General features: G+C 40.9%; 1 protein-coding gene across 2 annotated transcripts in view; it reads left to right on the plus strand.

The window, feature by feature from the left end:
* Window positions 1-5,256: 5,256 nt before the first annotated feature.
* The window catches only part of fgf13a (fibroblast growth factor 13a), a 92,529-nt gene continuing 80,466 nt past the window's right edge, over window positions 5,257-17,319 (plus strand). For both annotated transcript variants that reach the window (XM_086021230.1, XM_086021248.1), the window contains exons 1-2: window positions 5,257-5,745; window positions 5,983-6,141. In XM_086021230.1, the coding sequence (XP_085877356.1) occupies window positions 6,093-6,141 (49 nt within the window). In that variant the 5' untranslated portion in view covers window positions 5,257-5,745; window positions 5,983-6,092. The remainder of the gene's footprint in view (window positions 5,746-5,982; window positions 6,142-17,319) is intronic.

Here is a 17,319-nt window from a genome sequence, read left to right on the forward strand (position 1 = left end):
TTTATACTGCGGGTGACAGTTTGCCTTTATACTCGCACGCAACCTACATGCGTTTGTTTGACAATGTGTTGCGGTTTCACTCCACGTTGGGGGGGGGGGGGGGGGCGTCGCTACGGCTGGTGCTGACGAGGACACCACGAGGCGAAATTTCCTCTGCCTTTTATTGCCAATCCCGGTCAGGGTTTTTACTGTCGAGCAACGATCAAAACGACAGCGACAACAATGGACATCATGCCTGCTACAACGAAGGGACCTAGATGATTAGACACGATGCATTTAATTGTATTGCGAAAACGATCTGGAAGGTGGCGGCAAAGGTGGAACGTCCGTGCGTAGGCTTCTTTACACACACATACGCGACATAGCACCCACGCCGCTACCAACTAGTTTGATTCGCAGCAGCAACAGCAACATACACATATATCATGGATCGTTTCCTCCATGATGAGAAATAAATTGCCCTCATACATCTGAAAAGAACCGAACCGGGAAAATGTGTACGTCATCGCAACATGTGACATAACGGGCCAATCACGAGAGAGAAAGCGCGCGACGTCGTATACGCAGCAACAATTTCTGACGTGTGCTGGCGTGTGTTGCAGACCTGTCGCCAACATGTCGCACAGCACAATGCGTCGGTCGTGTGATGCCTTAAAAGTGAAGTCAACTAAAACATATTTTTTTCAAGAATATGTTCTATGCAGCCCACTAGTTGAAACAAGGCATTCTGATAAATATTGCGTTTGTGGAAGAAGAGTTAATCCACCCGTTTCTAGCCATCTCGGGGTGGCCATTTTGTCACTTCTGTCAACTGAAAATGACATCACAACTCTCAGGGCTCAGGTAACGAGCAATCACGGCTGACCTGCTTTCTGAAGCTGACCGTGATTGGTTGTGATCTGATCCCCGAGCAGTTGTGATGTCATTTTCAGTCGACGGCAAGTGACAAAATGGACCCGCCCTGAGATGGCCAAAAAGGGGTGGATTTTGCTGCTTCACTCATATTCCACAAACGCAATATTAATCAGAATGCCGTGTTTCAACTAGTGGGCCTGCTGGGAACATATTCTTAAAAAAATATGTTTGGGTTGATTTCCTTCTTTAAGGAGGGGTACATGCACACACACCCAAAGCAACCTAAAAACGCAAAATGGAAACATTTAAACAAATTTGACAAATGTTGTGTACACTGCCGAGTAGTGTATGCGTTTTGAAATCATCAATTTGCTCAAATTGCCTTTAATAATGTTACTTTGTCATTATTCATAATTAATGATGTTCATATCTGTGAAGACAAGCATCTTAATGATTTCTCTCAATAATTAGGACACAAATTAATATCAATATGCAACACTTACCACTTACTTCTATAGCACGCTGATCACTTGGACAGCATACCTAGAAAATCCCAATGTGCCCTATCACTGCTGCTGAGCTATTTTGAAACATGTCCGCGAACTACTCATGTGGTCCTTGGGGGCCGCCTTGTGAACATGGGCACAGATTAATTAAGGACATTTACACAACTGTACAACTGTACAGATAATTAGGAAAGAAATGTGAAAAAAATCATCCGTCCTAAATGTGAGCATATGTCGCCCTCGATCTCTATTTGGAGTTTTCCTCCATGCAAAAGCATGTCAGCATTCCCAGACAATATTGTGTATTATCCAATAAAATACATTGTGAAATTGGTACTGCTTTTGGAATACCTGCTGTAACACTGCTGCATGTTTAATGTTTCCTAAACTTTGTCGACGTTTCTTGGTAAAATGGAGACTTCATGACCTAAATTTTAATCCAACATCTGATTCGATAATTTATCAAGTTTCCTTCATTTGTCAGTTCAGTGCAAATGAAAGATAGACACAAATTATTTTCAGGGACAATACACACTTTTTTTTCCTAATCAAACCTTGATTGTTGATCTGTGTCTGTGACAACAAATAGTCTTCCCTCTCATTTACAATAATCATCAAATGTGCGCACCAATTGCTCGGCTACCCACTGAGACTAACATACTCAGTCGTGCTCAGTGACAAGGGGAAAAAAAATAAACACACTTTGATGGGGGGGAGCGAAAGTGCCCCAGCCGAGGCCTCTCTTGGGTCGGCAACTACGGAGCAGGCCTTTGCTATTGAGCTTTCCTATGGAAAAAAAAGACAAGAAAATAAAGGAAAAACCAAGATGCTTATAGCACATTTAGTGTTATTTTGACCTTAATAGCTTGTATGATGAAGCTGTAATCCAGTTTTCTCTGCTCGGAAAACAGACTGCATTTCCCCGAAGGAACGGAGAAGTGCTTCGGTGTCAGCTTGTGATGTCACACATCAGAGTGCATGTTAGTGAAGGCCAAAGCCAAGCTGCGGGGCGACGCTTTAAACGGGCCTGGCCCGGCAAAGTGGCGATGCCTTGCAAAGGGCAAAGGGCGTCACAGGCCATGGAAACAGGGGGAACACAACCCAGTGATATTTCTTCATGGAGCTAGTCCCCGCCCCCTCTCCTCACTCCCTGCCAGTCCTTGCCTCCGGAGGCCCGCTGCACTCTCAAACCCTCAAATGTGATCAAATCTATATCACAGATCTTCAAGCAATATCTATTTCATTGGTTTTTACACTGTGCAGGCAAGTTGGAATTTTGAGTTTTGTGCCTTCAGTGTAGTATGTTGCGCCACAACTGAGCACTACTTGAGGACATACAGAAATATTAAAGGTGCAGCTAGTAAATATTTGTTATTTTATTTTTTTTTAAAATTTAATTAGCGTATTGAGTATTCTATCAATTATCCCATCCTTTACAATGGGCAACAGCACATTTTAATCAGAGTTGGCTTGATGTGTCTTTGATGTATCGATCTTAAAATATAATTTGTATTTTCATATCACATCAGGTTTTTAATGTCATTTTTTAAGTTTGACCTATAAAGGCTTGCGCGATATAGATTTGACCTTATTTTGTAATTTATAGCTATAATTTTTCAGAAAAAAATCCACCTGTTGCTGAATCTAACCCTTAGTTTATATATATATACCTATATATATATATATAACTTCATTACATATTAGATTATTGACTTTATATTATTATTATGAATGTAAAGTGGTTTGTTACAGCTGTAGCTGTTATGAAATGCGCTATATAAATAAAGTTGTATTGTATAATATCATAGACATTATTCATCTTGTTACATTGAGGAAGTGATAATTGTGCTCTATTAAATGAAGTACCCTGTTGATTTTGAATGAACCGATGTATAGTGCAGTACATGTTCTGTTTGTCTCTCAATTTTTATGGGCGTTTCTTCAAACTTTCAAAAATAAGTCTTCTGTACTGAACTGAGAACCCTGTTAGATTGTGGATGTTCCAAATCATACAGTTACTTGTCACTTTTTTGTCATCTTTACAAATGTAATCAATAATCTAAACAAAACCACAATTATGCTTTACGGAATCTGATTTATGACTCCAGTTATAATTGTGTCTCAGACTTTTTTTTTTTTTTAACGTGGTAGCAGAGTGACTAATTGAAAGCGAACAAGAGTGTGCCTCAAACATCTCAGCGAGATTAGAGCATGGGGAAAAGTTTGAAAGGCGTCCAGTTTCTTCTAAAAATAGCCGGCATAAAGATCGTGTGACCCTCAAGGCTGCAGGTCTTTTTCCTTGGCGGCCGCTTACTGCGGAAAACCTCGAGGCCAAGACGGGACGAATAAACCCTGCGATGACCTGAGAGGAGACGATTAAAAAAAAAAATTCTCCTCCTAATAACCTCACTGAACTTTTATGATGTGCGCAAATTGTCAGGATCTTTCCACCACCTCGCTCCATGCTGTGAATGTGAGGGAAAGGATGCTGCACCTCTTTTAGGGTTAAAGGTAAGCATGGACTGCTGATAACGTGTGTGTCTGTGTGTGCGCGTGCGTGTGTGTGTTTATGAGGCTTCTTTCAAGGATTACATGTTCGTCACACCTGGCATGGATATTGCTTCAAGATATTTGAGGTGAAGACTGTTGGGATGTGCAGCTCATGAGAAAGTCCAACTTATTGTGCAACTGACAACAAAAAGAGTAAAAAACTATTATCATTATTATTATAATTATTATTATCACTATTAACATTAATATTATCATTATATTTTTACAAATTGATTAAGTTACAATAAAGCTTTCATCAACAGATAAAAGTAGAATGTTGTTATTATTCAGTGCATCAATAAGGTCTATTATTTCCTGCTTAATGCAGTACATGCAACATGGCACTTTTACTTTTGTGTGTTATGTACTGCGCTATACTCACCTGATGCCTACTATTTTGTACTTGTTTGAAACTATATGTTGTAATATGTATGGTATTTTTCCTCGGGATGTGTGTATTTTTGCCTCAATTCAATTAATATTTGTATTATTTTAAATAAAAAAAACAAACTGTTTTCATCGGTATCAATTGATATGAATTACTTAAAACATTCGGCTGTATCACTTAGTCGTGTTATTCATAAAAAATACCAGTGGTATCGGTTGCTTGGTATTGGTATCGGTGAAGACTCACGAGTTGAGAACTCATACTGTTTTTTTTCTGATAATAAAATGGTATCGAACGTCCCTATACCTCTGACATAATATAATGATAAATTTACCAAGACACCTCATTAAGTACGCCACACTTGCCCATTGTAGAAGAGCATATTTATTTGTCTTTTCACAGCCCAGCCATTCAATCCCAGGAATTTATTTATTTTCAATTTTCTTCAAACGTTAGGGTGAAAGGGGGTCTAAAAATGTCTGTCAGTGAATGAGTTAATAACAATAACATTGGTAATGCATTTCTACGCACTCATTGATATTATTAATAATAAAATAGATGAAAAATAAAGGGATTGTTTTTATATACAGTATGTCTGATCTTATAGTGTACATATGACACGGTTGTTGCCATGGATAACCAAAATATTAGGAACACCTCTTCATATGCACTCTTTCACCACTGCCAACAATACAATCAGTAAATGATGTCATTTCTACTACTATAAAACAACATTCATAAAACAATGATGGAGACGGGATTTTTGAGACGTTGGACCTCATTGACCTCACTGGCAAGTGTACCTAATAGTGCGACTCTCTCTCTCTCTCTCTCTCTCTCTCTCTCTCTCTCTCTCTCTCTCTCTCTCTCTCTCTCTCTCTCTCTCTCTCTCTCTCTCTCTCTCTCTCTTTCTCTCTCGCACTCCATCCATCCATTCAATCACATCATAGCCGTCACGTGATCACCGCGGGAGCGAAAATGCGCAAAGAGCCCCCACGACCAGACGCAGCATCTCGACACCAGCTCTCCAAAAAGAACTCACCTGCCACATGTACGACAGCAGAACGTTGGACAAAATACCAATTCGATTTTTTTTCATATCTCAGGGGACCGATGGGAGCCTGCAGCCAATCGTCGTCTGTGTGACGTGGGAGCGCGCTGGTGTTGCATATCCTGTTGATTGTGAGCGTAGAAAGAAAAAGGCTCAGACAGACAGTCGAAGCTTCACTGACAAGAAGCCACACTAGATGGCCCCACTCCAGGCTTTTGTTTGCATAGAACCCCCTTTTTCTTTTTTTGGGACCCCCTGTTTTATTTTTTAGCGTCATTTACTGCGCGTCGTGCTTTCTCTCTCGCTCCCGTCTATGCAACTGAACGGCATTGATGGTGGGAGCGTGTGCTTTTATCCACGTGCATTGATGTAGCACGCAGCGAGGACGAGATAAGGTAGGATAGAGGAAACACACGCATGCACGTTATTTGCTATTGTGCTCGCTTGGCGTATGGTCCACGCAGCATCCGCACTGTTTGTTTTCACGGGTAGAACCCCTCCACGCGCACACACGCGCAAGCAAGAGGGACCATTGTCTCCTTGTCTCCGATTGCGCGTGGAAAAGGGAAATGGGTTGAAAATGCAATTCGGGTGACTCTTTGCCCCCCCCCCCCCCCCCTCTCCCCCTTTAGAACCCTTATCTCAGCACGTGGAAGCCCGTGGCAGGACTTGATTGATGACAAAGCAGCCATCAATAAGGATTCTTGTCTAAATAGGGAATTACGAATCCAAACTGGGATCTATGAGCGGAAAAGTGGCGAAGCCTAAAGAAGACAAGGATGCTTCCAAGGGTAAGTGGTCAGATCGCTTTCATTTTGGCCTTGCACCGAATGCTTAATTAACACCCCCCCGCCCCCACTTATAAAATACAATAATAATGATATTAATGAAGGTTGTCCCATTCATCACCCCTGCATGGTGCACCGGGTCACTGTGAGCAATGAATGGTGAGCTGTTGTCAGCATGTGGACGCCACAGGCCCACATTGTGCACGATGAGCTTTTGTTTTGGTGATTGCAATGCCGCAGCCAATCATCGCACGCATGTAGATTGTAGAAGGAAAAAATTAAGGATGCAAGCAGAAAGGTGGAGACCTGTCCATTGTGTCTCCTCTTGGCATCCTGTTGAATTGTCTGAATCATATGGGGGAAAAATCCTTTCATTTGAACCTGTTTTTTTTTCTCTGTGTCCAATTCGCAATTTTTATCACCATGGCGACATAGAGGAGTCAGGGTTACCAAAGAAATCGGCGCGTGCACACTTTACAGACCCACACGAGCACACATGCAGCCGCTGTGGGCAACGTGAACAATCAGGCCGTTGTTTCTTCCCGCTAATTCAATTGCACGCTCAAAATTGGCAAGTTTGAAGTGATCACTAAATCACTTTAGTTTTATCCGTCCATCCGTTTTCTAAGAACTGGAGCCTATCAATGACTTTAGGGCAAGAGCACACTGGACTGATCGCCAGCCACATCACATTTACATATAGGGAAAAATTTGTGTCTCCAGTGAATCTAAGACAATAATGCTTAACTATAATTATAATTTAAACTGTGGCTTGAAAGCAAAGCGTGGAGAGTCTGTGTCGCCAAAAGGCATGGACTTCATTGCCTCATTTACGAATTGTCGCAACACAACATGCATTATCACTTTAAAAGAGTAAGGTGACTGACATTAAGAATTGAATCATCAACAGTTTGAACATTTTCTGTGAGTTATCAAATTTGACGATCCGCCAAAGTCGCAAAATGTTTCTTGCCATGATGTGCCAGGCAGTTACAGTTCCTGTCCTCTACCTCGTATGTTCTGTGTGTTAACCCAATTAATCACCACATCATATTACATAATTTCCCCGGCATTAATTTTTACTAGTGTTGAACAGAAGTCAAGGCAAAAGGTGTGGCAACCCATTGTGGGCCACGTAAAATGGGCTGAATCTGGCCCGAGGGCCTTTTGACACTCCAACTGTAGCCCAATGATTCTTAACAGGTGGGTTGGCACCCAGACATGAATCACAGACCGGTAGTAATAAATTACAGAGGGTCATTGGTTTACTGGTACCAACATACAATGTTTCAAGCTAATAAATGTTGCATAATTAACTAGGTGTAAGAATATGCAGTATAAGAGGGCACACTCAGTTAGAACCAGACCAATTTTTTGCCTCGAGCATTTTATATTTATCAAGCATTTTTAATTACCGTAATTCTGACCCACTGCTGTTTTAGAGTAGGTGCGTTCGGACTCATGTACAATTTCGGGTTATGTCACTGCTGCAAGAGCGAAACGCCACCGTAAACTGAGGACCACCTGTCCAGTGAAATATTTGACGTGTATCCGAGGTCGGATTTACCTTTTTTTATTTGGAAAATAACATTATTTTGACAGGTATGCTTAAAAACTCTGGGTAAGGGACTTTCTAAAATAGAACAAATCAGTGCAGAGGTTTAAGTAAAATTATCTGGCTGTGTTTTGTGCAATTTTGCTATATTCATTGAACATTCAGTTTCTTAAGGTTTTCTAAAAGACTTTTGTGTAATTATGTTTACAAAACATATTTTTTCCCAAATATTATAGCAGCTCATTTTCTCTTTCCCTTAACTAAGTAGGTCACGACTTGGTGACAATAGAAAAATGCTGGTCGCGGATGGCAACAGTTGAGAACCACCACTATCCATTTTTGATGTCTTTTTTCAACTTATGCATCCTAATTATAATAAAGTCATCATAAATGTATGGTTGTCATTGAATAGCATACAGTGTTACCTGCTTAAGTGAACCTTTACTGCATCGACAATCAACAAATGTAAAGCGATCTTATTGCACGGACAAGCTACCAACTTGGTGTGGTATCTGCTTGAATTACTGGAAGATTTAATTGCTCCCGATGAACTGTTTGGCAACAGTCACCACTAGTGTGTGAACAGTATAAAGTACTAAGGACGAAAGCTCTATATCCACACTCATACCAAGGGATTATTTTATGAAAATGTGAATATCACCCTTTTTCTTAGTGCGTGACACTTGAAATCAGGCAACTTTTAAGTGTGTGTCTGTTTTGTGCTGACAAAAGAGTGAGAGAAAAGTGCTGGCAAAATTGATTCGGAGATTAACCTCAAGAGCATCTTTCCCTCTTAAACTCCCCCTCCAAATCAATGGCCTCTGTGAATGGCTGACTCACTCAAGTTCCGTGGCATGGGCCGATCCAAAACACATCTTCACCCTTACACAAGAACAAGTAAAAGCATAGTAGGATTCACATGAAGGCACTGCAGAAAAAAAAGTGTGAGATTCGTTGTTGGTTATCGCAGTCTCGAGTAATTTGTGGTCGATTTAGGGTTGTTTTTTTCCGGCTTTTATTGACGTAAACAAAATGGACTTCTCGGACATGTGCAGCTAAGGCAGACCTCGCAACCTCTGAGTTGTTATGTTATAGGCATACAGGCACATGTTTTTATGTGCATACATCAGTGTTATATTAATTCGGGATTTTCCATTATAGTTAATTTTCCAATTTAATTTTATTTATTTTTTATTTTTTAATTCCATCAGTATTTAGTTCTTAGAGCAATTTTGTTAGTTTTTAATTAGTTATTTTGAATAGGCTTTGTTTTAGTTTAGCTTTTCTTAAGTTTGGTCTTCGTTTTAACTTAAAAAAAAAAAAAAAAAAAAAAAAAAATATATATATATATATATATATATATATATATATATATATATATATATATATATATATATATATATATATATATACACACACACACACACATTATATATGGGGTATTTGTTGAGTGTAAGATTTAAAAAAGGTCACTATAAAGTAAACTACAATTCTCAAACAACAACCTTGGTTCTTCTGTAGGAATTTTTTTTTCTACAATTATATTGATCAACGGAATATGCAGTTTCAGTTAGTGTTTTTTAAAAATCATTTTTGTTATTGATCGGAAATGTTTTTAAAAATTTTTTTGGGGTGTTTTTGTTAGTTTTCGTTTCTATAATAACCTTGGCATATACGTACATACGCGCACCTTATAGCTTGTGTCATCCTGGCAACGCCACTGAAAGATTTCGGGTTCAAACCCTGTTTACATGACACCTATGTTGTTCAAATGTGTAATTTTATTGTTGTGGCCCCTTAGTGAGAGTAATGTGATTTCTTCCGTGTGGGTCATCCAGTCAAGGCCACACTGCTCCTCCTACTCTTCTTCTTCCTTGTTGGTGCGTGTAAGGCCGACACATGCGGCGCGGCGGACGTGTCGAAGGATCGCCGCTGATATCAACACCAGTGATTCACGTCGTGTTAGCATCCTCGGCGTCCTTGTGAAGCTAACACAGGGCGACAAAGTGATGTGCAGATGCATGACGCACGCACTCCCTCAGCTCTGCGGCGCTTTCGTTCCTGGGCTGGAAAATTCGACTCTTGTTTGCACGTATTCACATCAGAACCACTCTATCTAGTCTTAACTGGATGGACTGATGACACAAGTTCAGGTCATACCTTTTGGCATCTTCTCTTTTTTTTCAAGGCAGTAATGTTGACAATCTTGAAGGCAAAAGTATTAAGTATTACTTAAGTACCGATAGAGTGGATGTTGTGGAAAAGTCAACACACGGCGGTTCAAATTTTTTTGACGTTTTTTGTGACATGAGAGCAACACATTTTTCGCCATTAATGTGACTTGTACAACTCTGTGACCTGTAGCACAAGTGTGCACACCATCTTATAAGTGGAATGTAGCTGTGTTCAGAAATTGGCCTATCATACTCAAACAAGGCCGCACAAAACTGCCACCATTTAAAATTCCTTTTATATACCACAAAAAAATTTCAGATGTTCTAGTAGGCTTTTCCTGACTTTTTTTTTAGGGTGCTTTCTAGCAGAAGCCTTCAGATTTGGTGTTATCACTGACTGGTATTTGGCACTGTTCATAATTCCTTGGTTCTACCTTGACTAAGACAGACTGCCGCCATTTAAAGTGCTTCTGATTAACACCATATACATTTCAGCTGTTTTAGTTATCTTTTCCTGGCATTTTTTTTCTTAAGGTTTTGTGCTAACTCTGACTGGTATTTAGAACTGTTTATAATTCCCTCCAGCCTGACTAAGACCCCAGTTCCAGCAGAAGAAAAACAACCCCATAGCATGATTTTTGCCCTGATAGTGATTTGCTGTAGGTATGGTGTCATTTTGGTGAGGAGAAATTGTGTGTGTGCGTGTGTGTCTCTGTGTTTGATTACGGTCAAAAACTTCAACCTTGGTCCTATTGAACCCTAACATTCTCCCACGTGTTTAGGAGATTTTGTTACAGGTTATAGGCTACATTAATAGTGGAAAGGTTTTGAAATTATCTTATCAATTTTTTTTTGTAGATCACAAAAAGCTGGCATTTGAACAGGGGTGTGTAGACTTTTTTATATCCACTATACCTAAAATAATCGATATAAGTTACTTCACACCACAGCAGTCTTGCCTAATGGGCTTTAAATGGATTAACACGTCTGATCATAACACATGCATGTTATGATTCTCAAGAGTCAATCAATGGATACCCGGCAAGCAGGCTTGGAGCTGCTTCCTCACTGAATTGAGCCGTTTCCCGTACTGAAGTTAGCACTCAAATGCAACATATCCTGTATTTATTTGTTAACACATCGCCAATACGTGTTGCGGCGAGAGTGCGGCGCATTGGTTCCCTGTCAAAATGTTCTCCGGGTTCTGACATAGATCGGGCCGCGGCGCCCAGAGCAAAGTGACTCGCCTCGCGTCAGAGATGTGCCACTCTTCATCGCGGCATTGCGTGCTGATCCATGTTTGGGAGCGTTGAAGGCTCGTCCTCGCTTCCTGTGTCAGCTCGGATTTGGGAGTGACTCCGATGACACGATATTGGTGGTTTGGATTTTTGGTTTCGGAGGAGACTGATGCAAAAGCTTTGTTTAACCTTCACATACTGTTCAGGTCAAATCTGACATGGATGATGTTTAACAACTTTAAAAATACAATAAATGTTGTTCTTTCACCTTGAAATTTGATAACTTTTCCTCAAGTGACCCCAACAAACCTAACAATGAAAATATTTTAAAAATATCATTAATCTTTAATTTTTCTACATTCAAACACCAAATTCAGAATCCTTAATAACATGATGCCATCCTTGAATATCCCAAAAGAGCCGAGCAGTTTTATAACCGGCTTTTGACAAAAGAACGTCCCTCTGTGGATTCCTTTTGTTTGGTTTGATCACTGCTAATTTTCCACAAAGTGCCACTTAGTCTATTCTCTACCATGCCGTCTATGCATTTCACAGTCTATTTTTAGGCATTTATAATAACACCTACCATTGCCATGCAGACAATACCCAGTTGTGCCTCCCACTGAAGTCAGTCCGTCCTGTTATTTTTTTATTTCAGTGCAGAACTCCACTAATGGTGTAAAAATCCTGCATGGCATGGCATCAGCCCTTCTTCAGTTAAATTGAAGTTGCTCTAAAACAGCTGTGCCTGTCAAGCTCTTGCATTAGTAACATATTTCTTCTCCTGTGGCAACGCTCTTCTTCTGCCAATGGATCATCATTTTCCCCCGTCAAAAAATTTAGAGATCACATTTCAGATCCGATTTTGGTGTGAGGGCGCAGTAAATTTTGAGGAATCAAACATGTTTATTGATGAGGGCCAAGTGGGTAGAACAGGTTATCCCTACATCCTATTTCAATAGCGATTGTCCTCATTGGGGTCACAAGCGAGCTGGAGCCGGTCCCAGCTGATTTGGGTGAGAGGCGGGGTACAGCTTGGCCTGGTCACCAGTCGATCTCAGCGCACATAGAGACAAAGAAGGATTCCCATTCACACCTATGGACAATTTAGAGCCTACTCATCAGAAGAAAACAGGCACTCTCCACAAAACGACCTGAAGCGAGATCCATTTGATTGTAGTCTGTAAACAAGGGACAAGCCTTTTCCAAGGGCCCTTGAATAGGGGTTCATCTCATGGTTAAGCATTCCACTTCTGACGCCCATCCCACTTCTGAGACTGTCACAGAAGGCGTGTGTGTGTGTGTGTGTGTGTGTGTATGTATATATATATATATATATATATATATATATATATATATATATATATATATATATATATATATATATATATGCTGTCAAGCAATTACATTTTGTCATTACATTTTTTTAACTAATTAATCGCAATATTTTCCATTGATCGTGATTAATCTCATTTTTCAGTCACAATTTTCTACGAAGCTTGGAACAGATTTACTTGAGTAAAATCTTGGAATTAATGTGGAAAAAAATATAAAGGTATATTTCGATTCAAAGCTTGCAAGCTTGAAGCTTTCTTTGATCCTTGGAACCGATTTTTTTTTTTTTGTTGCCTTTTCAGAGCAGAGAACAAACGTACATGCACATGCCTGCAACGGCATGACAACACAGCTGCTTGTCCCGCCTCCGCGACAAACCCCTGCCGATGGACAGAATCTTGACAGAAGTATGCAATTTATTGGGCGGAGTCGAACCGGTGATGGACTTGGAGTGTGACGTCTCACCCGGTCCGAGACACAGAACAATATTATCTGGTAGTCTGACAGCGCGACCATCGTGAACGACAAAAAAGTCGTGTGGTCTGAGAAGGCCAATAGTCTGTCTTTGCGCCAGTGACTCTCATCCAAATGTAGCAGCAAAGAGAGCAGAGGTCAGCTGCCACAAGAAGCAAATAAAACCGAGTTAAATGAGTTAATTTTTTTTAATGAGTTATAAAATTGAAATTAATCTCTAAAGTTAAAACTTTGTGTATATGATAAAAGTGAATGCAAAAAAATTGTGATCGCAACACCCCAAAAAATCAAACCAATCGAACGCTCATAACTTTGAAAACTCCTAAATTGGGACGTCAAGTTACAACTTTATTGTTGAAATTTTGTCAGCCTCATAATTGCATCACTGTTGTTTTTTTGTCTATTTGTAAGTTGTATTTGTTGTTGTTACATCACCTCTGCCAGAAGTGTTTTGCCCTTAAAGCCTCTAAACACTTGAATATTCGAGTGCATTAGTCAGCATGCAGCTCTAATCCACAGAGCTTCTGAGGTGAACGGCTTTTGGAGCTCGGCGCCCGCTGGAACCAGTTAGCACTAATATTCGGTGTCCACACAACTCGCAAAAAAACAATCGCCCGGGGTAGCCCGGGTTTCTTGTACCGCGAGTGACCCTCTTCACTGCCTCGCTCCTGCTCTTGTTGTCACTCACAGAGCCGCTGACGATTTTAATCTGTGATGCGGTTCGGGCTGCGAATGTATTGGCACCTGGCCGTGTGCCGACACTCTCTCGCTCTGACACAGCAGAAGACACAATGGCATGTCAGCGCCGTGTCACAAAACCAGCGCAGCTAACGCAGTGTTGACGTTTAGGGTCAAATATTGATGTATTTACTGATCATCAAACTGCTTTGTGTGTTTTCGCGGTGATGAATCGATCTCATGTGAACAATGCAATCCCATCAAAATAATGGCGTTGTTTAGAACGCCAGATTTTGGATTACTCTAAATGTTACTTCCATAAATGAACACAGTCGTGCAACGTTAGTTGATCTCGTGCAATTATAATCCTCATAATTGTGGTGATGTTTGTCACACTCCACCAATAACAATAATGATGCGTTTGCTTGACAGAGCATGAAATTGTTCAGATCGCTGACCCGTTCTGGAACGCTAATACCTTGAAGCCAACTTGGCTCAGCACTTTAATGGACAAGGATGGATATGTGAGGACATTACTGGCTTAATATCTCTTAAAAAAAGATGACATCGGCAGAAAATGTTTCTGAGTAGCTGGCATCCACTTTCTCATTGGCCAAAATGACCTTGTCTAAATCTATCTATACATCTATACATCTCAGTTTTTGGGCTACTTCAGAAATCATTGGCAGAGGTGGAAAAAAAAAAAAAGCTCCATCTTTTGCAGTCTTGGAAATTAAGTGGAGTGGGTTTGTTTTTAATAGACGTAACCCAGTTAAGAATATTTCATCACGTTTGCCTCAGTTGTGAATATTTATTGCAAAACGTAACACAATCAGCAGATGATATTTTTGTTCTTATTGAAGTTGTTCATGCGCCGCAGCGATAGCGACGCGACTATGTTGGGCCACTGGGGGATGCGAGGGCATGGAGAGGTCACTGAAGTGATTATTAATGCTCAAGGTTTCTGCCGAAACACAAGTAGGCCACCTCCACAGAACTGGGAGGAATCTGCATGCTGTCGTGGATTTTGGGGGAGTTTAAAGGAAGTGTGTCGCAGCGATGGATGTTCTGCGATCGAGACACAAATGATGAAATATTCCTCCGTGGCCAAGTGAAGGTCTCACACTGAGAGTATGTTGCGTGCAAAGGTTTTACAGCATGCTGATTTCTACATTTTAAATCCCACCCAGGATTAATAGTTGCTGTGGACATGAACTAATTAAAGTTGGTGAAAACTATAAAGGGGATTAAGGCAAAGTAGGAAAGCGAGGCGATAAGGCAGGACCAGGGCTAATAAACAGAGGTTACAGGCTGGAACTGAGCAAGCCACGGAGGCAACTGGCCATGAGTCCTCCACAGTGCAAATGATTGTTTCTGCATTGAGTCGAAGGCGCATTAGTGATTGCCAGCTCCTTAACTTTCAGGCCGAAAACTCTGCAGCCAAGGTTCACCAAGTGGTCACCGCCAGATTTTCTCAGCACACACATTCGAGAATATTCTAAACAAGGACCAGCTCTGTTTCATACAAGCTATCATTAGTGACAAGCTATGCAGTGAAATTTTTGCTGATTCAAGTTCTAACAAAAGATAAAATGCTTATGAATTAAAAAAAAAAAAGATTCTACAAAACTGACATGCCATGCCATCATTGACTGCCATCTGGAAGACTGCTAAAAGGGGCAACCAGGAACTGTGGAGCCGATTCAGCCGCTTTGCAGAAAAGTTGACAGGCAATAATGTTGATTGAAGGAAAAGGAAAATACACACGGACTCGCTCCCAAATACACTTGAATTCAAAGAAAACAATAAATAAAACTATCCTGGAAGGATGAGCAATAATCTCCTAAACCTGTAACATGACCTGGGAGGCAGGCCAATGCCCCACATAATTGTCCTGTTCCATCATCGTATCATCTTCGGGACTATGGCACAGCAGTCCCAAGGGGCCTTCATTCAGAGCTGGCCTCAGGTTTAACCATCCCACTTGTGACAGTCATACAACTTCGGAGCACCTCGGTCCTGACATGGCGTCTCAAGGTTACAACAGTTTACAACCAGTTTGTGTAGTGGTATAACAATAAGTGCCACAAGATGGTACGATCAGTTAAGGCTATACCTACCGTTTTTCAAGATTGTTTTATATTCATGGCCTAGAAATGATCATCATACAAATATTTACTTTAATGTTTACTTTAATTAAAAACCTGGACACTCACCATGATGCCAAAGAAACCCCTAACCTGAACCTCAACCCCAACCCTAACCTCATCCTAGTCATCCTTTCCGTCTTCAACGTCTCATCAAAAAGCTTTCCCATGCATAATCCACTCAGAGTTTGCCACCAATGGTCTCACGGTTCTCAATAACAAATATGAGAACATGAGAGTAACTGTTTTTAAAGAATAATTGTGTTCACGGGAAGATAACCTCAAACATCCTGCTTAAGTCAAAAAGTTGAGTGCCTTTGTGTCTCTTGAGCGGTGAGACTGCAAAATTTGTCGGATAAGGCGATGCGGCGATGACCGAGAGTAAGCAATCTGAAAAGCTGTTCATTAATTAAGGTGCTAAGTGACCCCTAAACCTTGAGCGAGATGCCCTGCTCCCTGGTGGTTAATACTATTGACTGCATCGATCCAAAGGGCTCCCACTCAAAGTGGCCGCCTCATTAGGACGGACATGTGGACACAGTCGAGGATGCCAGAAATGACTGTCAATGCGTGGTTGTCTAACGGACGAAGTGGTGGTGACGTTAATTAAATATAAGGGGACATTCGGCAAGCGATTACTGACATTTGTAGAAAAGCTCAAGAAACTGCATTGATTTTTTTTTTTTTTTTACGAAATAGAAACTGACGACAGGACACAAGAAAGAATGGCGGCTAATTTGAAGACAAATGCGTCTGCAAGTACATTCATGTCCTAGTTAATGTCCAGACGGGGCCAGAGCGCTTTGTATTGGCTCCTTCTTGAAGTGGAATACGGCAGATGATATAGCGGAAAGCCATTAGCACCATTCTGCAGGGAAAGCTAAGCCATTCCGCGCTGATGAGAAGAAGGAAAGATGGAAGGGTAATGCTGCCCTGGCGATATATTCAAGGCAGAGAGGATGAAAGATGAAATGGCAGAAGGTTGGAATCCCAGCATATGGAACCCGGAGCTATTAGATATCAACCTCTCAAATAAAACGCAGACATATGCCATCTTCCCGTGCACGTTTAAAACGTTTCCAGTGTGGCAGCGCTTTCTATTTGAGGAACATTTGAAAAAAAAAAAACGCTGAAGAAATACATTGTACAGATGATCACTAAATATAGCAGCGATCCTTCACTGGTCCCCGAAGCCAATTTGACTGAGTCTAGAGAAGGCTGAAACATCACGGCTGCGCCTGCCTGTTTCTCATCAGGGAGACGTCATTTACATAATGAAATGCTGCCACGGCAACCGCGGCATCACGCAAACACATGCTCGCAGCCCAAGAGACACCTTCCGTATGGAAAGACACACTTGATTAGGAAATAAAGGGCGGGAGAGCAGCTGTAAATGAGCCGTCCTCTGGGGTATGACGGAGGTGCGGCTCTGTAGCATTCTGTTATGACGCTTTGATATGAACTTATATTAACCCCAACTTGCATTGTGTGACCACTCATCTTGCCTACATACAGTAAGATACTTTTACTTTAAAATGTCATCCTAAATTTACTTGGAGATACCAACACACACACGCACA

Source organism: Filicampus tigris, chromosome 2 (genome assembly GCF_054856515.1).
Source record: "Filicampus tigris isolate MCC_2025a chromosome 2, RoL_Ftig_1.0, whole genome shotgun sequence".
Classification (NCBI taxonomy): domain Eukaryota; kingdom Metazoa; phylum Chordata; class Actinopteri; order Syngnathiformes; family Syngnathidae; genus Filicampus; species Filicampus tigris.